General features: G+C 51.4%; 1 protein-coding gene across 1 annotated transcript; it reads right to left on the bottom strand.

Moving 5' to 3' along the window:
• Window positions 1-21: 21 nt before the first annotated feature.
• Window positions 22-18,627, bottom strand: LOC125437677 (probable cation-transporting ATPase 13A4). Its single transcript, XM_048505514.1, has 7 exons — window positions 18,480-18,627; window positions 8,173-8,346; window positions 5,396-5,536; window positions 4,087-4,157; window positions 3,198-3,278; window positions 2,207-2,276; window positions 22-130 (listed from the first exon to the last, which is right to left on the bottom strand). Exons 1-7 carry the CDS (start codon window positions 18,540-18,542, stop codon window positions 44-46), a joined length of 687 nt encoding a protein of 228 aa, XP_048361471.1. The 5' UTR covers window positions 18,543-18,627; the 3' UTR covers window positions 22-43.
• Window positions 18,628-23,747: the final 5,120 nt, after the last annotated feature.

The raw sequence follows: 23,747 nt of genomic DNA, 5'->3' as shown, positions 1-23,747 counted from the left end.
CTTGATGGAGGATATGGAGAGGGATGATGATGGTCAAGGCGTGCTATGCTCGGGATGTAGCCTTGGGATGTTTCACAGTGTCAAAAGTCAGGGCAGTGAAGGCTTGGAAGACGTAGAAGGGGTTCAGGATCTGGGGACACAAGAGATAGTGTTGTAGCACTATTTTGTTGTTCACCACCCAGAGCCCTCAGGGGATGGGGCAGTAGATGATTGATTGATAGATAGATAGATAGATAGATAGATAGATAGATAGATAGATAGATAGATAGATAGATAGATAGATAGATAGATAGAGAGAGAGAGAGAGAGAGAGAGAGGATAGATAGATAGATAGATAGATAGATAGATAGATAGATAGATAGATAGATAGATAGATAGATAGATAGATGATAGATAGATAGATAGATAGATAGATAGATAGATAGATAGATAGATAGATAGATAGATAGATAGATAGATAGATAGATAGATAGAGACAGAGAGAGAGAGAGAGAGAGAGAGAGAGAGACAGACAGAGAGAGAGAGAGAGAGAGAGAGAGAGAGAGAGAGAGCCACAGGCCAGTCTTCCACAAGGTCTCAGGAAATGAGCCACCTGCCCCCTCACAAGGGATGCTCACATTTCGGCATAGGGTCTCCCCGCTGAACTCCACATGATTCATTGAGCTACAGAAGCAACGGCGAGCTACACTGGACCCTGCTGCAATGCTCTTCCTGCTCTAGTCCTCTCCCAAGTCCACCTCTGGAGAAAAAGGGGTCTGCAAGTCCCGGTCCAGTGACCGTGTGGCCGATGGGCTGGGCCTAAAAACCTCTCCTCCAAACCTCTCCTGGCAGCAGAACTACAGAGCCACTCAGAAGAAGAGTTTGGATGTATATCCCCCTTTTCTCTCCTGCAGGAGACTCAAAGGGGCTGACAATCTCCTTGCCCTTCCCCCCTCACAACAAACCCCCTGTGAGGTAGGTGGGGCTGAGAGAGCTCCGAGAAGCTGTGACTAGCCCAAGGTCACCCAGCTGGCGTGTGTGGGAGTGCACAGGCTAATCTGAATCTCCCAGAGAAGCCTCCACAGCTCAGGCGGCAGAGCTGGGAATCAAACCTGGTTCCTCCAGATTAGATACACGAGCTCTTAACCTCCTACACCACTGCTGCTTCTACGCCACTCAGAGCCACTCCACCTGGCTGGAGCCACTCAGTCCCTCTGGACTTCCAGGTCCTGACCCAGGAGCAGAACTCGGCTGCCTCCAAATATTACCAATGGATCTCAACTTGAGTCTGAGCCTGGTTAGCTCTGAGGGCTGCGCGACCCCACCCCCTGCTCCTCTTGCTTGAAGCCAAGACTGAAGATTGCGTGGCTTAGGAAGCCTTCCATCGAAGTCCAGCTCACTGACACAGCTGCACTGCAGGAAATCAGGGTTTGTTTCTTGCCCACAAACTGGGACTTGAAAGCAAAACCCCTGAGCAGCCACCGTGTCAGGACAAACTGTGGTGAGTAGCAGCCAGGTTCCTATAACGGAGACCTGACCCAGAGGCTGACAATCAACAGGACAGCCGGACAGGTCTTTCTAGCCACCCTTCTTGCTCTCACAGAACACTCCTGGCACCTCACACAACCAGACAGATAACAACAGCATCAGCTACTAAGACGCCTGGGCCCTAGGAAGCTCTGGAGAGCCCTATGTTTTAATGGGTTTTAATGGGTTTAGTGTTTTTATGCTGTTGATTTGCTGTTCGGGAGAACAGCCGTATTGTGAGCCGCCTCCAGCCCTTCGGGGATGAGGCGGCCTATAAGTTGGATGAATGAATGAATGAATGAATGAATGAATGAATGAATGAATGAATGAATGAATGAATGAATGAATGAATGAATGAATGAATGAATGAATGAATGAATATATGTAGGGATCCTGGGTGGCGGTTGGCCTGTCTGTCATCACATTTCCTCACCTGTGTCCTTTGCCAATTGTCACATTCCTCCCTCCCTCTCTCTGCCCAACCACTGATTGCGCAGATACAGCAGTGACAGAAGGGACTCCCTGTCGAGGGCTCTGGGGGAGCAAGGACCCACAGTCCCCCTGAACAGAAAGGCATCTGAGCTTATTCTCCCACCCAGCGCCCTTCCCCCGGGGGCTGCGGCCTCTTTGATCCATGACAGAAAATCCTTTACACACGTTAAGAAATGAGGTTGTGGCCATTTGTGAAGACTTCGGGTACCTCTTTGAAAAGCAGCTTCCAGATGGGGCGAATTTCCACCTCAATTCTGTTGGGCCCACAAATTACCCTCCTACAAAAGAGAGAGATGGAAGAGAGGGGCATTAACACCTGTGCAGGAAGTAGAGGGAACTGGCAGGGTGGGGTAGGGCAAGGGCCATGCCACACCCCTGGGAGAAGAGCCCTGGTGCCCAGACTGTGTCCGTCCCTTCCCCGTCTATCCCAGCTGTGCTTTGCTGTGAAACAAGGAGTCAGTATTGGAAGGGATGCATTATGAGGAAGAAGGCGTGCTTTTATTTGGTGAACATCGGGCTCACATTTTTGAAAACAAATATTTTGAACATGCCTGTCTTTGTCCCGGTATTTTTACATTTGGGACAGAGCGGTTCTCCTACAAGTGAGGTCTGAGTTCCCCGTTGGCCAGTGCGCTCTGGCCTCTTTTTGAGGGGGCTGCTACTACCTCTGGCTGGTTGTACCTCTCCAGTGGGGCCCTGGGTCACATGGCAGGAGAAAGAAGATGGCGGGGCACAGCATTTCATTTCTGGATTTCCTTTCGGGGGGGCGAGGAGGGTGCAGAGACAGCCAGTGGGGGGACCCATCCCCCAAAGTGTTTCTCCTCCATCAGGGATGCAAAGCACAGCCCCCCTGCCCACGCCCTTCTCTCGGCAGAATGAGCTTTGGGAGGGGACACCCGGATGAGAGACAGAGAGGGAGTGGCTGGAGGAGGCCAGGAGCATTTGGAGAAGGGGCAGATCCCCCCCCCCCCCGCCCCTCTGGCCATTGGACAGGCTGCCCTTCTCTCTTCCCTCCTCCCTGCAGGCCTCTCCCCAAACAGGGTGACCACGTGAGGTCTGAGGCCACCTACTGAGTCTGATGCTCAGGTGAGATTTGAACTGGGGGGGGGCTCATTAGTGGACCCCCCCAGAAAGAAGTGACGGCCGGCCATGGATGCAGTCAAATCCAAGACACCAAGTTGGCTACCCTGGGGACGTACCTTAAATCCTGCTCTTGCTTCGTCAGCCCCTCACCAAACTTGCGATGGATTTCATAACACGTGTTGCTGTCCTCCAGTGACCTGGGAAAGGGGAAATCCAAGGCAGGTGACGCCACAAATGGTCACACAAGGCTTCTCCCCTCCAGCAAGTCCTAAAAGCCCCAGAACAGCCCTGCTCGATTGGACAAGAGGGGCATCTCATTTGCCATCCTGTCCCATACAGTGGCCAACCGGTTCCTCTGGAGGTCCAACAGCAGGGCAGAGAGGCCGAGGTCTTCATGAGAACATCAGAAGAGCCCTGCTGGATCAGACCGGTGAGGGTCCATCTAGCCCAGCATCCCGTCTCTTAGAGTAGCCAGCCAGTGGAGGGGCAACAAGAGGGTATAGAGGGCAAGGCCTTCCCCTGATAAGAACCTCAGAAGAGCCCTGCCAGATCGCACCGGTGAAGGTCCATCTAGTCCAGCATCCTGCCCCACCTAGTGGCCAGCCAGTTCCTCTGGAGATGCAAGAACAGGATCTAGAACAGGGTCTGCAACCTGCAGCTCTCCAGATGTTCATGGACCACAATTCCCATCAGCCCCTGCCAGCATGGCCAATCCATGCTGGCAGGGGCTGATGGGAATTGTGGTCCATGAACATCTGGAGAGCTGCAGGTTGCAGACCCGTGATCCAGAAGCTCAGGGCTTCCCTTGATAAGAAAATCCGAAGAGCCCTGCGGGAACAGACCGGTGAGGGTCTCTAGCCCAGCATCCCTGCCTCACACAGTAGCCAACCAACTCCTCTGGAGAGGAAGCCACAGGGCATGGAGGCTGCGGCCTTCCCTTGACGCTGTCTCCTGGCTGACTGCCTCTGAACATGGAGGTTTTAAAATGTGGAAGTCAAAACTCACCCAATTCTGTGGAACTGTTTAGCAGAGACATCCCACACGTAGCGGATTTTTTGTACCTGGATGTATCTCACCTACACGAATAAGCAGAAAACAGCCATCAGGAATCACCGGATCAAATCCCTGGTTGCTACCAGATTCCTCCCCAACCGAAATGTGGTCTGGATTTGGGATCTACAGGTGAGATGAGGACTTGTGGGCATCTGTGGTGGCGGCCCCCAGGGCTTGTGGGCATCTGTGGTGGTGGTTCCCCCTACTACCCTGCCAGGCCTTAGCTGGGCATCAGCAAAGGCTGGGTTGCCTCTGTGCCCCCTCCAGTTTGTCATATGATACGGGGAGGAGGGACTGATCCCCACAGGCTCCATTTTCTGTAGCTACGCCTCAGCCTGAAGGGGAGGGCAGAAGGGACTGCCGGCTGGGAGCCCAGCTGGTGGGGGGACAGGGCGGGGGGGGGGGGGGGGCAGGGTCTGCCATCCCTGGCCTCAGAGAGCTGCTTTTATAAGCACTGAAGCTGGGGGCGGGGCTTGGGGAAGTGTGGCCACAGCAGCCAGGGACGCATAGGGCACAGCACGCACACAAGCTACAGCCTTTTCTAAAGGCTTCCCAGCTGGCACTAAGGGTGGCAAAAAGGGCTCAGTTTCCAGCAAACACCTGCACAGCCTGCCAGGATGGCTCACGGGCCCTGGGCGTTCCTGGGGGTGCCACGGATGGCCCCACCCAGTGGTGGGATCCAAAGATTTTAGTAACAGGTTCCCATGGTGGTGGGATTCAATCTGTGGCGTAGCGCCAATGGGGCTGGGCGGGGCACAACGGGGGCGTGGCCGGGCATTCCAGGGGCGGGGCATTCCTCGGCGGGGCTATGGCAAGGACGCAGCTGCTGCGCCGGTCCTTGGGCAGGAAACAAATGCACGCAGGTGCTGGCTGCCACGCACGCCGGTGTGCCTCAAGCTAGACTGTTTTCCAGTTCTGTGCGCTATTGCTGAGAGGAGGGGCTAACCAAGGGCAAAAAAACCACGCGGGCAAAATCACCTTACTAGTAACCCCCTCTCGGCACACATAACACTAGTAGTACTCACTGGAACTCCCGAGAACCTGCTGGATCCCACCTCTGGACCTAGAGACCTCGATTTTGCTCAGGTTGATTCTGAGATAATTGGACCTTTGGGGCAGGCAATGCTCACCTTTGCCCTCACGAAGAGATGCTGTAAGACCCTCCTCCACTGTGGAATGGGGCAAAGAAGAGAGGGAAGTGATCCTTCGTTGCCCTTTGTTCACCCCATGGCTGGAAACTAGCCCCACACAACGTACTCACTTTCAGACGTGGCTTCATGATGGCTTTGGATATGACGCATTCTTTGTCATTTCGAAGGATGTTACTCAATTTGTTGTTGTCCAAAAGTTTTGACAAGTCGACCCAGATCACCTTCTTCCTTGTGTACCTTTGAAACTCATCCTAGGGGAAGAACGTTCACATTCTTGGGATACAGACGTTCATAGTGGTCCATTTCCATGTTACAGACCTCCTTGAATGCCAACACTAACCAGGATTTTAAAAAGCACAACTGATTTTTTGGGCTGAGGTTTGCTGCCTGGCCAGGAGCTCAGAGGATGAGACTCGGAGGGGAAGCAGAAATATAGACGGCTTCAGAAGCCCCGTTTAGGCCAAAGAAAAGACACCCACAGGAACAGAAACCCGTTTGTTTAATGGCTTAATGGTCTGCTCTGTTTTATGGATAATGTTTAGAAGAGAAGAAGAAGAGTCTGGATTTATATCCCGCTTTTCTCAACTGCAAAGCAGCTCACAAACTCCTTCCCTTCCTCTCCCTACAACAGACACCTGGTGAAGCAGGTGGGGCTGAGAGTTCTGAGAGAACTGTGACTGGCCCAAGGTCACGCAGCTGCTGATGCCCAATGGCTTCTGTTTTAACAAGGTGGTTTTTAATTCTAAGCCACCTCAAGCAGGTCTCTGAAGAGGCAGCAAAGAAGTACTCTAAATCATAGGTGTCAAACTCGCGGCCCTCCAGATGTCATAGACTACAGTTCCCATCATCCCCTGCCAGCATCATGCCAGCATCATCCCCTGCCATCCCCTGCCAGCATCATCCCCTGCCAGCAACCATGACATCTGGAGGGCCGCGAGTTTGAATCTGCAGCTTTACAGTCCAGGCTTCCCCGTCATGGTTCAGTCATTTTGTGAAGGGAATCACCTTTTTCACAACAGCATTACAGATCTTCCTTTCATAGGACTCTCCGGCCAAAGCCCGGGGGGGTGGGGGGGGGGCTTGTATTACCTGACAAACTGGCTTACAGGAATGGTACAAACTTCCTGAAGGAGGAATCTGAGTTTTTAAATATTTGAAAAGTCAAAGCGGGGGATCAATATCAGGATCGTGAAAGTTGATCTAGCAGTGGGATCAAGCATAGATTCCTACATTACAAGAGACCACGTTGGTCCCTTTCCTGTTGTACTAAAGATCTTCCTTGCCACCCAGAAGATGGAGAGTCCCTTAGATCCCTTTCTTGGAGAAAAACTAAGGAAGAGGGGGAAAGGCTATGATATGATTGAAGTCTATAAAATGATGCATGGGGTAGAAAATGTGGACAGAGAGAAATTTTTCTCTCTTCCTCACAATACTAGAACCAGGGGGCATCCATTGAAAATGCTGGGGGGAAGAAATTAGGACTAATAAAAGGAAACACTTCTTCACACAACGTGTGATTGGTGTTTGGAATATGCTGCCACAGGAGGTGGTGATGGCCACTCACCTGGATAGCTTTAAAAAGGGCTTGGACAGATTTATGGAGAAGTCAATCTATGGCTACCAATCTTGATCCTCCTTGATCTCAGATTGCAAATGCCTTAACAGACCAGGTGCTCAGGAGCAGCAGCAGCAGAAGGCCATTGCTTTCACATCCTGCATGTGAGCTCCCAAAGGCACCTGGTGGGCCACTGCGAGTAGCAGAGTGCTGGAATAGATGGACTCTGGTCTGATCCAGCAGGCTAGTTCTTATGTTCTTATGTTCTTAAGGCTGGCAGAAGCAAAATCCAAACCAGCTTTCCCTCCAGCCCTTTGGGATCCTAGTTCAGACAACAACTAGTGCACAAAACCCTTCTTGGGAAAGCATTTTGAATTCCTTGAAGCCAGTAGGAATTCTGAGCCACTCAAGCTCCCAGGTGACACCTCTCAGTTACGGTTTAGAAAGAACTTACCTCCCACAGAACGAAGGTTATTTTGGTGAGAAGGGATACCACCCCCCGGAGCCCTTAGAGCAGATGGGTACTCTATCTCTCTATGATTTTCTTCCACCTACTCAAGTCTCAGCAAGAATGTTTCTGTATAATTACAGTTCTACAACTATATTCTACCTGAAAATAGAAACTCTGGCTTTAGCTACTCTGCAGGAAATATAAAATAAAATAAACTCCAAAGATGTTCCTGTTTGTTGTGGAGCACACCAGACCTCTGATGTAGGAGCGTACCAAACCAGCGCATATCAAACGCATAGTGCCCTGGTTATAATGTAACCCCCATGCTCAGAATGGGTTGACCCAGAAAGGGGTGGAGACCCAAAGCAGCAGAAGGCTGCAGAGCTCTTTGGAGGAGACGAGGCTACCAGACTCGGACCTTGGTTTGTATAAGCCCTTGACACCTTGTTAAAGTAACTGCAATGCTGTTGGGAATTAGTGGGAAGGTAGTTGTTTGTTTTTGCTATGTTGTAAATGTTGGAGTTTATTGTTTCAGAGCTTCTTTTTGTGTTTGTAGTGAGTGAGAGTTCTCCTGGAAACCTTCATCATGTTGAATCCTGTTCATCAAGCCCTTGGAGTCTTCAGGAGCCAACCCACTTGCAAAGAAGAATTGGACTTGGCAGTATCAGAAGACTGTAAATATAAGATCTTGAAAATGCAACCTGAACAGGACCTTGAAATGTGATGTTAAATGTTGATGTTATATGTTAAGAAAGTAAACCATTTTGTTTTTTAAAATGTGTTGTTGCAAACTCATTCCACGTTCTGCCCCACAGAACCCACAAGCTGAGGTTACAATAACATCCAAGGGTGTGGACCCAGGAGAAAGAAAAGGGGCCTACCGTGGCTCTGAGCAACACCACGTCCGCTTCGTGCAAGTCACAGGGCACGCAGTTGGCCCACACATCCCACGCAGGTTTCCAGTAGAAGACAAGCAGGAGAACTCCACAGGACAGGACGTACCCAGCAATGCACACAGCCCTCCGGAACCCGTGGGTTCTGTAGCCAAATATTTCCTGTGGAGAACATCAATGTAATGAGGCGTGAAGGACCACGATGCAATTTCTCTCTTTACTTTAATAGATAAAAATTAACAAAACAGAAAAACGAAATCTGCATTGTCATAATTACAGTTAGTTCCAAAGACTAAAAGATGAATCAAATTCTACATATATTATCTAAAAATCAAAAACAATTATCAATTACTAATAGAGAAGAAGAAGAAGAGTTTGGATTTATATCCCCCCTTCCTCTCCTGCAGGAGACTCAAAGGGGCTTACAATCTCCTTGCCCTTCCCCCCTCACAACAAACACCTTGTGAGGTAGGTGGAGCTGAGAGAGCTCCGAGAAGCTGTGACTCGCCCAAGGTCACCCAGCTGGCGTGTGTGGGAGTGAACAGGCTAACCTGAATTCCCCAGAGAAGCCTCCACAGCTCAGGCGGCAGAGCTGGGAATCAAACCCGGTTCCTCCAGATTAGATACATGAGCTCTTAACCTCCTACGCCACTGCTGCTCATGGTTGGCTATTCTTAATATCAATTCTAATAATACAACATGTATTTCAAAAACAGTGATAGATGCTTTTTAAATAAGTTTCTAAAAGTTTTCTCACATAAAAGCTACATTAACATACTATTATCATTTTTCATTGATCAAGCGCTTGTTTTCCTTTAAACCCCTTTTCAATAAACCTCATTACATCCCTGAAAGAGATGTAAAATTTGTTCCATTGGTACTGCATCTACAGTTGTGGGTTTGAAATTGCCAGGACCACATCATTTTCTCGAGAGCAGAATTGTGCGCCATCTTGGCTCCGTGGCAGGCGCATCATCTGCAGGTGGAAGAAAGCCGGGCAGCAGCTCTTTAAGCCAACCTGTCTCTCCTGAAAACCAGGGGCCTCCCCCACACCCCAACAGTTTTAGGAGGTTGGCCAATTCCTAGCTGGGAATTTTCTAGCTGGCGGTTTTGGGATGGGGGGCGGGGGTACAGTGAGATACAATGCCATCAAGTCAACCTCAAAATAGGGGTCTAGTGGAGAGAAGCAGCTGGCTCGCAGCCCAGTGAGAAAGGCTTCTGTGAAGCTGTGGCGGGGAGGGGGCACTGCTGGGTTGCCCACTCAGATTCCTGGAGATTTGGGGTGGTGTAGAGAAAGTATCTGTATTAGCTTAACCGCAGCCATTTTGTTGTGAACTTTGCAACAGCTTAATCACAGCCCTTCTGTTGTAAGTTTTCCATGAAACAGTTCTTGAAAATAATTGCCTATCTTCGGCTTCCCACCAGCTCTCCCATCCTGGTACCGAGTAGCGGTTAATTGAAGGTCTTGGCCCAGCTGCGTAAAGTTTTGCTAACAGTTGAAACGTCAATAAACCTTCAGCCACAACACCTGATAAGAACAAGGACTCATAACGACTGCCTTAATTAATTGGCATCATTTTGTGATTGGTTCACTGAGATCACCTGATATGTAATTCCTCTATATTTGCTTTTCAATATTGTAATAGCGGTACCCTTTTTTCTTGTTTCTTCCCGCCTGTAACTGCTGATACTATACAATGCTACCTCATGCTGGCTAGAGTCTGTCTTTCGGACTATAAGACCTGCTTGCTTTTTGTTATGACTACTAAGCAACCATGGATAAGTTTTATATTTTAATTTTAGTTGGTTCAATAGTTTTGTCTCTGTTTGCTTTTATTCAACTGATTGTATGCATAGTATGCCGGCTGACTATAGTTTGTTGAATGACACTGAGTTCAATAAACTTCAGAAATATGTTTTAAAAAGCAACTTTTTTCTCTGAGTTGTGCGTGTGTTCAAAATCCTGACCCACGTTTAAGGAGAGTAGATAACTCTTCCTCTACAGGTAGGATTTGGGGAGGGGCTTCAGCAAAGAATCATGCCGAGAGGGGGTTACTAATTGGGTCTGCTTTTCCATTAGAAATTCCATTACCGTGTTTCCCCGAATATAAGACAGTGTCTTATATTAATTTTTGCTCCCAAAGATGCGCTATGTCTTATTTTCAGGGGATGTCTTATTTTTCTGTGTTCTGTTCAACGGGCATGCTTCCAAACAAAAACTTTGGTAAGTCTTACTTTCGGGGGATGCCTTATATTTCGCACTTCAGCAAAACCTCTACTACGTCTTATTTTTAGGGGATGTCTTATATTCGGGGAAACAGGGTAGGTCCAAAAATCATAAAGTCCTGTTGTTTCCTATGTGGCTGGTCAGCGAAGGTAGGAAACGGGATCATTCTCCCCATTGGGCTGTTTTAAAAACATGTTTTAGAAATAGGGTAAAGTTCCTTGTTTCAGGAAAGTCTCCTTCTTTTGATTTCTAGAAACAAAATTAAGTATTTGAAAGTATTAAGTATTCGACAGGCAGTCAATTTGAGGAGAAGTAGTTGTTTCTGTTGGCAGCAGACGATACGACTTGCTATAATGAGTTCAAATTATGGACAGAAAGATACCAGCTGGAAATTAGGAACTTTTTTTTTTACAGTAAGAGTTTTTTACAGTGACAGAGAAATTATTAATGCCACGCCCCTGGAATGCCTGGCCACGCCCCCGTCATGCCCTGCCCAGCCCCATTGGCGCTACGCCACTGTTTGAATCCCACCACCATGGGAACCTGTTACTAAAATTTTTGGATCCCACCACTGGTCTAGTGGAGAGAAGCAGCTGGGCTCGCAGCCCAGTGAGAAAGGCTTCTGTGAAGCTGTGGTGGGGAGGGGGCCCTGCTGGGCTGCCCACTCAGATTCCTGGAGATTTGGGGTGGGATTTGGGGAGGGGCTTCAGCAAAGAATCATGCCCCCCTTCAAAGCACTCCTATTCTCCAGGGGAGCGGGCCTGAGAGGTCTGGAGAAGCAGTCATGGGCTCTCGATCCATACCTGGACTAATGGCCCTGATGGGGGCAGACAGGCAGGGGACGATAACCTTCTGTTTGTTTGTTTGTCTGTTTGTTTTATTGCATTTAACATCCCGCTCTTTCCCAACCTAAAGTCCAGACTCAGAGCATCTAACAAAATGTAAGAAACACATGGGCAATCGACAAGTTTAAAATAGCAACAACAATAAAACATTAAAATTCCTATTCCAGAGGGTGTTTAAACAGTTCTTTGAAACAGTTTTGAGGTGCCCACAAGGGAACCCCGACAGAAGTCCTCCTAATATCTCACTCCGTTTCAAATGTATATCCAATGGGGTGGGCGAAGCCAAGACTGGGAGGTCAGAAAAGCTGCAAAAGCTGTTGCAGCCTCAACCAAAAGCCCGGAGGGGCAGCTCTGTCTTGCGAGCCCCGTGAAGCTGAGCTAAGGGGTCCCATCCCACAGGTCGCTGGTCTCGACGGACAGAGCACTCCCCGAGGCGGGGGCCAGAGCTGAAAAGGCCCTGCTTGGGGCCAGCTGGATATCCTTGGGGCCAGGGGTCACCAGAGGTTCCTGGATGCTCTCCAGGGGCCATACAGGGACAAGTGGTCCCATAGAGGAGAAGGAGAAGGAGGAGGAGGAGGAGGAGGAGGAGGAGGAGGAGGAGGAGGAGGAGTTTGGATTTATATCCCCCCCTTTCTCTCCTGCAGAAGACTCAAAGGGGCTGACAATCTCCTTTCCCTTCCCGCCCCCACAACAAACCCCCTGTGAGGTGGGTGGGGCTGAGAGAGCTCCGAGAAGCTGTGACTAGCCCAAGGTCACCCAGCTGGCGTGTGTGGGAGTGCACAGGCCAATCTGAATTCCCCAGATAAGCCTCCACAGCTCAGGCGGCAGAGCTGGGAATCAAACCCGGTTCCTCCAGATTAGATACACGAGCTCTTAACCTCCTATGCCACTGCTGCTCCCATTAAGTGCTCCCAATAGCACACTTAACAGGCAGTCAGCTTTGAGCAGAGCAGGATTTGTATCAGTGCAAATGCGCTTAGAATCGGGCTGTTTCAGCCTACTGTGGGCGCAGCCCTTGAAATGACGCCTGTGAGGCTCGAGCCATGGTTCCCACCGGGGCCTGGAGATCTCCAGGGGTTACAGCTCATCCCCCCCCCCAACCACAGAGACTGGTTCCCCTGCGGAAAACGGCCACTTTGGAGTTGTGTGGGGGGGAGCTCTGAGCCGCTGTGCCCCATTTTGGCCCCTCCTCAAACTGTGCCCTCCAAATCTCCAGGAATTTCCCAACCTGGAGTTGGCAACCCTAGTACCACCCCAAACTTGCCTGCAGCCTTCCTCGCAGGACTGTAAGCAATCAGCCCCCCTCCCTTTCCCATTTTGAGGCCTTCTCCTCCTCCACCTGCCTAGCAGGCCTCATTTTCCTGCCACGACCCCCCAATCCCCTGCCCTACTCTCCCTCTCTCCTGGGACTTTTGCCCCCCCCCCAATGCCCCCCAGCCCACTGCTGCCCCCTCCCCACACAGACGCACATCTGGCAGGCGAGGGTCCCTCTCGGGGTCTGACGGGGCGGAGCCGCTGTTGCTCCGAGTGACGGCCAAGTGGTGGGCCTTGCAGCCCAGAGACCCCACAGACACCCTCCTCCGGGCCCTGGCCCCCCAGGCCCCCCTCCCGCCCTGCCCCCGAGGCCCACCCTGCTCCATGGAGGCTGCCTCTGCCCTGCAGGGTGGGTGGTTGGCAACAAGGAAGCAGGCCGCGGAGGCAGTTGCGGAGGAAGGCGGGGGATTGGGGCCCGGCTGTGGCTCCTAGAAGGCAGTGATTGGGAGTCAAATAATTCAACAACTGCTTGTTTACAAGCAACATTTTAACAACCGAACTGGCTGGATCCCACCGCTGCTCCCAGGAGACCCCCCTATCCTGGGCAGAGGTGGAGGAATTTGGCCATGGAGGCCCCCGGGCAGCCATTCCCCCCCCCACCCCAAACGCACACACACACAGTACACACACTGGAATATTCAGGGCTGCACACTCTTTGAACGCTGCTTGCTTTGTGTGCAGATGTGAGCATGCCATGGGAGGAGAACCTTTCCACTCCAGAGGGCTGTGGACTGGGATTCCCATCAGCCCCAAGGCATGGCCAAGCCATGCTGGTAGGGGCTGGGATGGGACACCGTAGTCCATAACATCTTTGAGTGCTAAAGGTTCGGGGCTTACCACTAAGGCTATAACACACAAACACACACACACACACACACACACACACACACACACACACACACACACACACACAAAGCTGCCTTCTCCTGAGCCAGGCCTGTGGCCTATCGCATCGGGCTCCCAGCCTCCAGCACGGCACGGTGGAGATCTTCTGGAAGGAGCACAAGTCTCTAGGCTCCAGCAGTCAGTTCCTCTGGACAAAACGGCAGTTCGAGGGGTGGAGGCCGCAGTGCTCTACGCTGCCAAGACCCCCCCCCAAACTCCATCCTCCCCAGACTTCACCCCCAAATCTGCAGGAATTTCCCAACCTAGAGCTGGCCGCCCAACCGATCAAGGGCAGTGGTTTCAGGCTGCAGCCTTCCTCACAGGGCTGTAAGCAATCACCCTTCCCATTTTGAGGGCTTCTTCTCTTCCACTTCCTAGTGTTACCGCCAGGAAAATAGGAAAATATGTATATATGAATGTGCTGATGTTTCACATGGTTTCCTTCTTGCCTTTGCCCCTTTTAAGATATAATGTAAACCCCCTCAGTGTTGGATTTATTATTTGCCAAATGTTTAGGATTATACTTTAGCTAGGTTCTCCAGTTGATTTCAGGTTTTGTTACTGTTAATTTTACTTATACTCTTGCTCATATGTTTTATATGTAATTGTAAATTGCAATTGGAGGTCTTTTAAGATTTCCTTTACTGTTTAAGTTTAAACAAGTTACTTAGATATCTGTAACTGTTGGAAAAAGCAGCAGCTTTGTAACAGCTGATATTAAGGTCTTAAGGAAGTTAGTCGTGGAATTCAGTTTGGACGGACACCCAGGTAATCCCATCTTCACCAACAAAAGGGCCTTTTGACTAACAAAGGATGGACCCAGGGTGTGTGGACTGGCTGTTGGAAGATGTCATCTGTTTTGTATTAAGTTGGACTGTTTTAAAGTTTTACTCTTGTTGGATCCAGAAGCTCATTGGGCTGTTCACCTCCTTACTTTCAGGATCCAAGAATTCACTGGATCATTTAAACTTGTCTCTGTCTAACACTCCCAAGGAACCACCTCAGGCAAGAAGATGCAGGCTTTTCTTCTGGGATTTGATCTCATCAGCATTTGCAAAAGGACTGTTTTCTCCCTTTGGTGTTCTAGGATATTTTCTCTGTATTAGATGGAAGGAGACCGCCCCCTTCCATAGACTCCAGCAGTCGGTTCCTCTGGCAAAATGGCAGTTCGAGGGGCGGAGGCCGCAGTGTTCTACGCTGCCAAGATCCACCCCCTCCCCAAACTCCATCCTCCCCAGACTTCACCCCCAAATCTGCAGGAATTTCCCAACCTAGAGCTGGCTGCCCAGCCGATCAAGGCCAGTGGTTTCAGGCTGCAGCCTTCCTCACAGGGCTGTAAGCAATCACCCTTCCCATTTCGAGGGCTTCTTCTCTTCCACTTCCTAGCAGGCCTCATTTTCCTGCCACGACCCCCATGCCCCTGATCTTCCAGCTCTCCCTAGTGACAGGCACATACAGAACACAACGTATTGAACACATGATGTAACTAGAAGAGCACTCACAGAATATATCTAGAAAGCTAATGCTTGATGTGATATTAAGAGCAAGCAACTCCATTTTAAAGTCCCCAATTAAAGAAGCTTCATAGGAATTTGTTTGCTTCAAAAATAATACAGGGAAATTCCAGTGTGGGAGAGTAACAGGTTTTGAACCTGGTATTGTAGGTTAAAAGAGAGGGTTTAGTGGTTGCGTCTTCTTAATTAGGATGGTGCCCAGCTCTCTACTCCTGCTATTGCAAAATCAAGGGGGTTGTCTTAATGGTCAAGGATAGCCTTGTGTTTTCTTTTAGAACCGTGCCAAAAAGTTTTTAAAGTAACCCACAAATCTAGCAAACACTACTGAGCAGATAGATAAACTCAATGGCTAAAAGATAAATCCTAAAGGGATAACTGGGAGATGAATGTCTAATAGTAACATAAGAACATAAGAACTAGCCGACTGGATCAGACCAGAGTCCATCTAGTCCAGCTCTCTGCTACTCGCAGTGGCCCACCAGGTGCCTTTGGGAGCTCACATGCAGGGGGTGAAAGCAATGGCCTTCTGCTGCTGCTGCTGCTGCTCCTGAGCACCTGGTCTGCTAAGGCATTTGCAATCTCAGATCAAGGAGGATCAAGATTGGTGGCCATAGATCGACTTCTCCTCCATAAATCTGTCCAAGCCCCTTTTAAAGCTATCCAGGTGAGTGGCCATCACCACCTCCTGTGGCAGCATATTCCAAACACCAATCACACGTTGCGTGAAGAAGTGTTTCCTTTTATTAGTCCTAATTCTTCCCCCCAGCATTTTCAATAAAGAAATAATTCCGAGAAACCAATTCAAGTATCAGCATTATATTAAAGGAAAGGATTTGTAGTTGTATAATCTATAAGATTAGAAGAACCTATCACCTATCACAGAAATGATGATTTCATGGGTAACCAATAAGAAGGAGACACAGTATTCAATGTGTGTAGGTTTTGCTATAAAAGAAGACTACGTCTTTTGTATTATTGGAGTGCTGGTCCTTTGTACCTATAATTCCCCTGCTTAAACAATAAAGCTGTGTTGCACCTCTACCTGCGGTCCCACCTGGGGTCTTTTGAGTGGCTGGACATCTGCGGGGTATGTCCATACAATGCCAGCCGCCGCTCTCCAAGGTCCCAGAGGTGGAGAGGATTTTCACCCCCCTCCAATATGATCATTTTAATTGGAAATGCAGGGGATTTTAATCTGGGAACTTCTGCTTGGATAGCAGATGCTCTACTACAGGGATGTCCAACTCGGGCTGATGGGAATTGTAGTCCATAAGCAACTGGGGCACCAGAGTTGGACACCCCTGCTGTACTACGTATGTGGCCCCTCACTAGTACCAGGGCAGGACCTCAAACTGATTGGCTGCACTTGCGTAGCTGTGCATATTTAACACACAATTTTAAAAAAGAAAGAAAAGGGACCTCCCTGTAACGGCTGGGCAATCATGAATGTGTTGATGTAGATCCATAGGGCGGACATCCTCGCTGCATTTCCTCCGGAGGAATGTGACCCTGTCATCTTCAAGTCAAGGTTTCCCTGAGATCCCGGCCACCCCAACTGCCCCCTGTGGTGTTTCCCTCCGTCCTGGGCTGAGCCTTCTCGATCCGCTCCCATCAAGCCCGTTGCTGAGTTGCATCCGTCACTCCCAGAGGCCTCTGTCCTCTTAGTGCTCAGAGCCTGGCGTGGTCTACACTCTGCTGGCCCCCTGTCCCAACCCCTCACCCGACATGGCCACGGAGAAGCAAAAGAGATCTCAGGGAAAAGTTGGCTGAAGCCTGTGGAACGATTCCCTCCCCCGGGGCAAAGCAGGCCCAGACCCACTCTGGCACAAGGCCGTTCTGCCTCCACCCACACAGGTTGAGCGTGAGCGAACCAGGCCAACAGCACTCTCGTCCACAGGGAGACCTGGCGGAACCAACCATCCCGTGAGCGCTGCCTCCGTCCCCGGGCAGTTTCTGTGTTCCAGATCAGCCAGAATTGTGATGGGACCCAGACTCCTGGTGTCTCCACAGCCGCCAAGCTCCTTGGCTGGACAGTGGAGGAGGCTGAAAAATGCCTCATTGCAAAGAAGAAGAAGAAGAAGAAGAAGAAGAAGAAGAAGAAGAAGAAGAAGAAGAAGAAGAAGAAGAAGAAGAAGAAAGAAGAAGAAGAAGAAGAAGAAGAAGAAGAAGAAGAAGAAGAAGAAGAAGAAGAGGAGGAGGAGGAGGAGGAGGAGGAGGAGGAGGAGTTTGGATTTATCTCCCCCCTTTCTCTCCTGCTGGAGATTCAAAGGGGCTGACAATCTCCTTGCCCTTCCCCCCTCACAACAAACACCCTGTGAGGTAGGAAGGAAGGGCGCTTTCGTGTTTGTTCTGCAGCAAATCCACCCCTGGGCTCTTCTCTGCGAAGAAAGCGGGACTCGGTCGCACCAACTCGGAGGATGAATCAGTTCTGAGCAGGAACACACTGGGGGCAGGGGGGCGGAGTGGAGAGGGTTAAAGGATCCCGGCACAAATTTCCTCTGTCCCCTTCCAGGTGAGAAAACTGTCCCTTCCCTCCATACAAGACAGGTAGGAGTGAGGCTCACATCCCAGCTCAGCCAGAACAGCCCAGTCCCTTTCTCTTAGACCACAGGTGTCAAACTCGCGGCCCTCCAGATGTTATGGACTACAGTTCCCATCATCCCCCGCCAGCAGGAAGCCATGGCGAGGGGATGACAAGGAAACTGTAACCCATACCATCTGGAGAGGCTGCTGGTCCCATGTCTTAGACAAAGGGCTGGATGAGGAGGGGTCCCAAGGAGCCCACGAAGGAAGGAAGCGTGGCCAAACGCGGCGTCCAGCCCCAGGCGAGATCCTTCCGAGGCAGAGAAAGAGGCAAACCCTCGAGGCTTGGCTGGATCAGGCCTGTTTGGGGTCACCACCAGACAGATGTTCCCAGATGCTTGCCAAAACCTTAGGGAGCTGTCCCCTGATCCTTTCAGCCCCTGGCCTACCCTTGCTCTCCTGCCCCTGTTGCCCCCCCTCCGTGGAAACTCACCCGGTGTGCCCTGGAGCCCTGGAGCGCAGGCAGGCCTTCCCTCTCCCTCCCTGTCCCGCATTGGACCCGTCTCCTTGGAGTGGGGACCGGCTGCCTCCTACTCCACAGAGGGCCAGGCAAGATCGATGGTGGGAGAACGGAAAGACACAGATGACCCCGGCCAGCCCCTCCCCAAGCCCTCTGCTGGTCCCACAAGGAAGGTGCCCGATCCTTCGGAAAGGGCTAGGAGCCCTCTCTTGACCTTGTGCCCCCAACACCACACCTGACTGATAAGACCTGGAGTCATCATGGGGGGGAGGGGTGGACAGAGAGCCATGAGAAGGTTTGCCAGAGAGACCTGCCCTGCTTCCCCTCTTGCTTGCTTCTGAGCCACCTCTGCCAGAGTCCAGCAGCCTGGCTCGGAGCTGTGCAGCTTAGCTGGGACCAGAAAGACATCTTGGCAGAGATCCCCAGAAGCGGGCAGGAAGCGGGCAGGAAGAACGCCGCTGACTTACTGTCTCATCCTCCTTCCCCTCGTTGAGCAGGGCCTGGTGACTCGACTGGAGCTTTCCCCCCATCCAGCTGGGCAGCTCCTTCTTGGAGGGACGAGGAGGAGGGGGGTCCGGTCGGTCGGTCAGTCGTAGCTGCGGCTGACTTGAGCTCAGCCCCGAGACAAGTGCTCCTTCCCCCCTGCAGTGCCGGCTGCCTTTAAGAGCCACAGGGCCTGCACCCGCCTCCTCCTCAGGAGAACCGGAGCGGCAGAAACCTGTCGAGCCTCTTTGGCGCTCTTATGCAAGGAGCTCTTCGTCTTCCCTTCCTGATCGGGTTCACCCTACAGCTGCCCAGGCGAGTGGCTCCATTGGGGTGTGTGGACATCACCGCTGCTCTCCCCTGGATCAGCAGCCTGGAATGCCAAGAAGGAGACGGCCGGGGTGCCAGGTGGGCCCCTTGTCGGAGGCAGGCGCTCCGTGTCCGTGGCGTCTGCAGGGGGGAGTTTGGAGCAAAGAGAAAGCAGACGGCCTTCTTGCGCCCCCTCCTCTCCAGAGCTCAGGAGCAGTGGCCTTTTCCCACCAGGGGAAGGGGCCGCTCACTGGTCTCCCCCAGAAGTGGGGTCTCTAGAGGTCAAGAAGCTAAGGGGATGAAGGTCACTGAGGCCAGAACCACCCAATAGGCAGGGTACTACTGGGGATGGGAGGGGCTGCTGTGTGTGCATCCAGTTGGCCACAGTTCATGGCTGTGGGCTGAATGCAGCTGAATCGGAATGGGCAGGCCCAGGTTGTGCAGTTCGGACGGAGCCACAGGTGGAGGCGAGACACAGCCGTCACCGCTTGCAGGGGGAGCTCTGGCCATCCCCTTTGTTTGCTGTCAGAGGCTGATCTAGAACACGGGAAGGAGAACGGAAGGGGTTGGCCGGCCAGCCGACCCCTCCCTGGCAGAGCTCCTTCACGCTTGGACCATCCATCCATCCACCCACCCCTTTGCCACCGCATGGCTCTTGTCAATGCAGGTGAGTTTTCACAGCCATGTTGGGAGAAAACTCCAGCCGGGGAGTCTCTGATGGAAGCTGAGAGCACTTGGAGCCGCCCAGGGCCAGGTGGCCGAGCCCCTTCCAGCTGGTTTCCAAGATGGCGGCTCGATCCAGTTTCCAACCTTCTCCTCTTTGCTGTGGGGGTGCTGGAAACGTCCAGGAGAAGGTGCGCTTGTGCCAGGCCCTGGGGACGAGGGGGGATTCTTCCAGCCCTGCACAAAAGGCAAAGACGCTCCCCACCCACCGGCACCTTCTTTGCCAAATGCTCCGGTTTCACTACATGAGTGTTGCTGATGTCCACCTTCTTGCAGACTCTGCCTCTGTCCCCGCCTCTCCTTGCTCCTCGTGTTTCAGAGGCAGGAGAGCTGTGCCCTGAGGAGAACACCGGCCGGCTTCTACAGTTCTGGCCTTTGTAACGTGATCTCAGAGGTGCAGCGTGGCGAATCGCAGGAGGAAGGCACCCAGCAACAAAGCCCTCACTCACACACAGAGTTGCGGGCAGGGAAAAGGACTGGCAGTGGTGCTGAAGGAAGGCCAGGAAGGGGAAATCCAAACCGGCTGGGATTTTGCAAGCGGCACTAATCCCTGTGAGTTTCCCTTGGTGTGGGCGGTGGCAAAACGGAGCACGGCCTGGGAGGCAGCGGGGGCCTCTGGACAGCCCGGGGGGGAGAGGGGTGCTTCTCAAGTGGGCCAAGAAACACATGAGCCCTCCAGCCTTCCCTACAGGAAACACAGTAGTGCTTACTTGTGGTGTAGGAGGTTAAGAGCTCGTGTATCTAATCTGGAAGAACCGGGTTTGATTCCCAGCTCTGCCGCCTGAGCTGTGGAGGCTTCTCTGGGGAATTCAGATTAGCCTGGGCACTCCCACACACGCCAGCTGGGTGACCTGGGACTACTCACAGCTTCTCCGAGCTCTCTCAGCCCCACCTACCTCACAGGGTGTTTGTTGTGAGGGGGGAAGGGCAAGGAGATTGTCAGCCCCTTTGAGTCTCCTGCAGGAGAGGGAGAGAAGGGGGGATATAAATCCAAACTCCTCCTCCCTCTTCCCTCCTCCCTCCTCCCTCCTCTTCTTCTTCTTCTTCTTCTTCTTCTTCTTCTTCTTCTTCTTCTTCTTCTTCTTCTTCTTCTTCTTCTTCTTCTTCTTCTTCTTCTTCTTCTTCTTCGTAAATGTGCACAGAATTAAGCTGCATGAGTCAACTCCTGGCCTGAGGCTGAAGATAACAGGCGGGAAAGGACGGGGAGGGGGGGGCTCACACCTCTGCCTTGGCCAGCCGTTCCCCCCTGAAGGTTATCAGGGACATGACAATTTATACCCCACTAAAACATTCCCTTCTCACTGGACACAGCGTGTGACAGACTCCCCTCTGTGATACGCCTCTGAAGATGCCAGCCACAGATGCAGGCGAAACATTAGGAACAAGATCCACCAGACCACGGCCACACAGCCTGGAAAACCCACCAGAACCACCAGCTGTTGTCGTCCCACCGTGGGTCCGTCTGTGTCCTCAGCCCCCCTCTCCAAAAGCACGTGTGACTGGTTGGCTTGCTCGTGGCAAAGCGCATTTTGTGGGAAGTTGCGCCAAGTGAGTTGCTAGCTCTTTTGGGGGGGGAAATTGAGCAAGATGGTGGTTGTGTGTATCCTCTGGGTAGAAAAAGGTATTTTAGCAGACACAGGTCATCAGGTACATGTTTTGCCCCAGTGACCTGAGCACAGGTGGGCCCGCAGGTCAGGCTTGGGTCACTGGGGGAAAATGTGCACCCGATGACCCAGTGATGGTGAACCTTTCCGAGACCGAGTGCAGCCCAAACTGCAACCCAAAACCCACTTATATATCGCAAAGTGCCAACATGGCAATTTAACCTGAATACTGAGGTTTTAGTTTAGCAAAAATGGTTGGCTCCAAGGTGTGCATTACTCGGGAGTAAGCTTGTAATAGTCGGTGGCTTTGCTTTGAAACAATCGTTCAACACTTCAAACGGGTGAATCAGGACCCTAGGAGGGTTTAGAAGCAAGCTCCACTGCCAGCAACCGAGCTTACTCCCGGCAAAGAATTGCGCTTTAGTTCTTCCCATGAAAATCAGTGGGGTTTAACAGCACTTAACAGGGTTACCTACACGTCGTGCCCAGCGGCCCAGGCCAGCCTAGATGTGTGTGTGTGGGGGGGGGGATGATTTTCCACCCCCCTACATGACAAACTCTATGCATGCGTGCCTACAGAGAGGGCTCTGAGTGCCACCTCTGGCACCCGTGCCATAGGTTCACCACCACTGCGATGACCTGTATCTGTTGAAAGACTTTTACCCACCCTGCAGCAAGATGCTCTAGGAACATGTTCCTTGATTGCGGAGGGGGAGGGCGGGGGGGCAAGTCTGGGCCACTTTTTCTAAGTTTTATCAGAATAGAGGCATACAAAGGAGGATGCGCATGATTAGGGACTGGCAAGGAAGCTCGAGAATTCTCCACATCCGTCTGTGTTTTTCTCTTTTCATCGGAAAAAGAAACCACTTTCAACAGCAGCAGCGCTTTGACTCTCCTCTGTTCCGCTCAGGAATGCAGCCCCGATTAGCAGACCTCGATCCTGGGGCCGATAACCAGGCCGTGGCTCATGCACAGATATATCCCAGACTTTGCCCCAAATAAACTGCTCCGCTCTGGAATGTAGATGGGGTTACTAAGCCAAGAAAATATCTTAAAGTTCACAATGGAAAGTTCTGGCTGAATTTTGGCTGAATGACAACAAAGCTCACCGTAGGCCGGCCTGCTGCTCTCAGAGAAATCTTGTGATGGTGTGTGGGGGGGGGGTCCTGCTGCCCCCCATGTTGGCCGCTATGGGGCGGTTTCCATGGCCTCTTCTCAACCAGGTTGGGGATCCTTGCTTTCACAGCTACTCTGGGTGAGGATATCAATGTGACCTCCCTTGCACGGTTGTTATGAGGTTAATTTGAGGAAAGGGAGACTCGTGTCTTGTTTGCCACGCAGGCTCTTGGGAACTGAAGTCAGGCAACAGCCCGGAAGATCTGACTGTTTTGGTTTTTCAGGGCTGCCTGCGTGGCTGTGGGCTGGTGGTTTTAGCGCCCCACGTTTCACCCGCATCTGTGGCTGGCATCTTTAGAGGCATGTCAAAGGAAGAAGGGTTTCTCCCCATGGCACCGTGTGGAGTGATTTATGTGCGGGCATCTGTTCGTGCTCCTCTCAGGTGAGGGGGGCGGGGATGAGGCACATTTGCAAGGTCCCGTGGGAGTTCATTTGCAGCTTCATTTAATTGTTTGTTTATATGCCGCTCGTTCTACAAGGGCTCAGAGCCGCTTACAACAGCAAGTGACAGATAACATTCAATTACATAAACAGTTAAAACAACTAAAAGAGCCCTTCGGGGGTTGGGCGGTATAAAAATCCCACAAATAAATAAATAAATAAATAAATAAATACATACATACATACATACATACATACATACATACATACATACATACATACATACATACATACATACATACATACATACATACATGTAATGATTAAAATCCAATCCAATTTGTTTGTGTCCAGGTGGTTTGAATGTGTGCAACTCATCTCAGAAACTGGAGTGAGAGGATGGGGTGGGGGGGAGGGGGGAGTTTGTAGTATCTGGGCAGTAGTTGAATGGTATTTGAAAAGTTCACTGGCTTTTGATTTGGGGGATTTTTTCAGAAGCTACAACCACCGGACCACGGCCATGCAGCCCAGAAACCCACAACAGCGGATGATTTTGGCCAGGAAAGCCTTTGACAAGACACAGGGGGGCCCCCTATTAGACAGCTCTTTTCTGCCCTCAGACAACTGCAGGCCCCTCAATTCCTGGAGTAGAACAAGTGGCTATTAAAGCCACTGAAGTCTGTCCTGCGGCCCAAGAACTCAGACTGGAAGGGCAGCAGCCTGAGCAAATTAACTCTAGTTTTGCCCCCATCCTTGTCCTTTGCAGCCCCCAGAATGTTTGAGGACAGCCGCCAGTTTCTTAACAGACAACACGTGAATGAACTTCAGAAGAATCCCTCATCCGTCTTGTGTGTGCGCCTTCGGGGAGGGGGGGATAATGCAGCCTCCTCCAGCCCTTCTAATCACTTTATCCTCAATTAAGGTTTATTCCAGCGGGCCTCAGGATAGGCGAGGACCACGGGCCCGTGTCTAGGTCCCTCATACTCTACCCTTCCCCATGTGTGAGCACAGCAAGGTAGATGCCTCTAGATCAGAGGTGGGATCCAGCAGGTTCTCACC

This window comes from Sphaerodactylus townsendi, linkage group LG08, assembly GCF_021028975.2.
Source record: "Sphaerodactylus townsendi isolate TG3544 linkage group LG08, MPM_Stown_v2.3, whole genome shotgun sequence".
NCBI classification, from domain to species: domain Eukaryota; kingdom Metazoa; phylum Chordata; class Lepidosauria; order Squamata; family Sphaerodactylidae; genus Sphaerodactylus; species Sphaerodactylus townsendi.
The sequence above is the reverse complement of the archived record's forward strand: the minus strand, read 5'-3'. Positions and strand labels throughout refer to the sequence as shown.

Coding starts and splice junctions, on each gene's coding strand:
- LOC125437677 (XM_048505514.1), bottom strand. CDS start 18,542: ATGGGGGGAAAGCTCCAGTCGAGTCACCAGGCCCTGCTCAACGAGGGG. Junction 5,537..8,172: donor TGGTGTTGCTCAGAGCCACG/GTAGGCCCCTTT, acceptor TTCTTCCCCTAG/GATGAGTTTCAAAGGTACAC. Junction 3,279..4,086: donor AAACAGTTCCACAGAATTGG/GTGAGTTTTGAC, acceptor CCCCTTTCCCAG/GTCACTGGAGGACAGCAACA.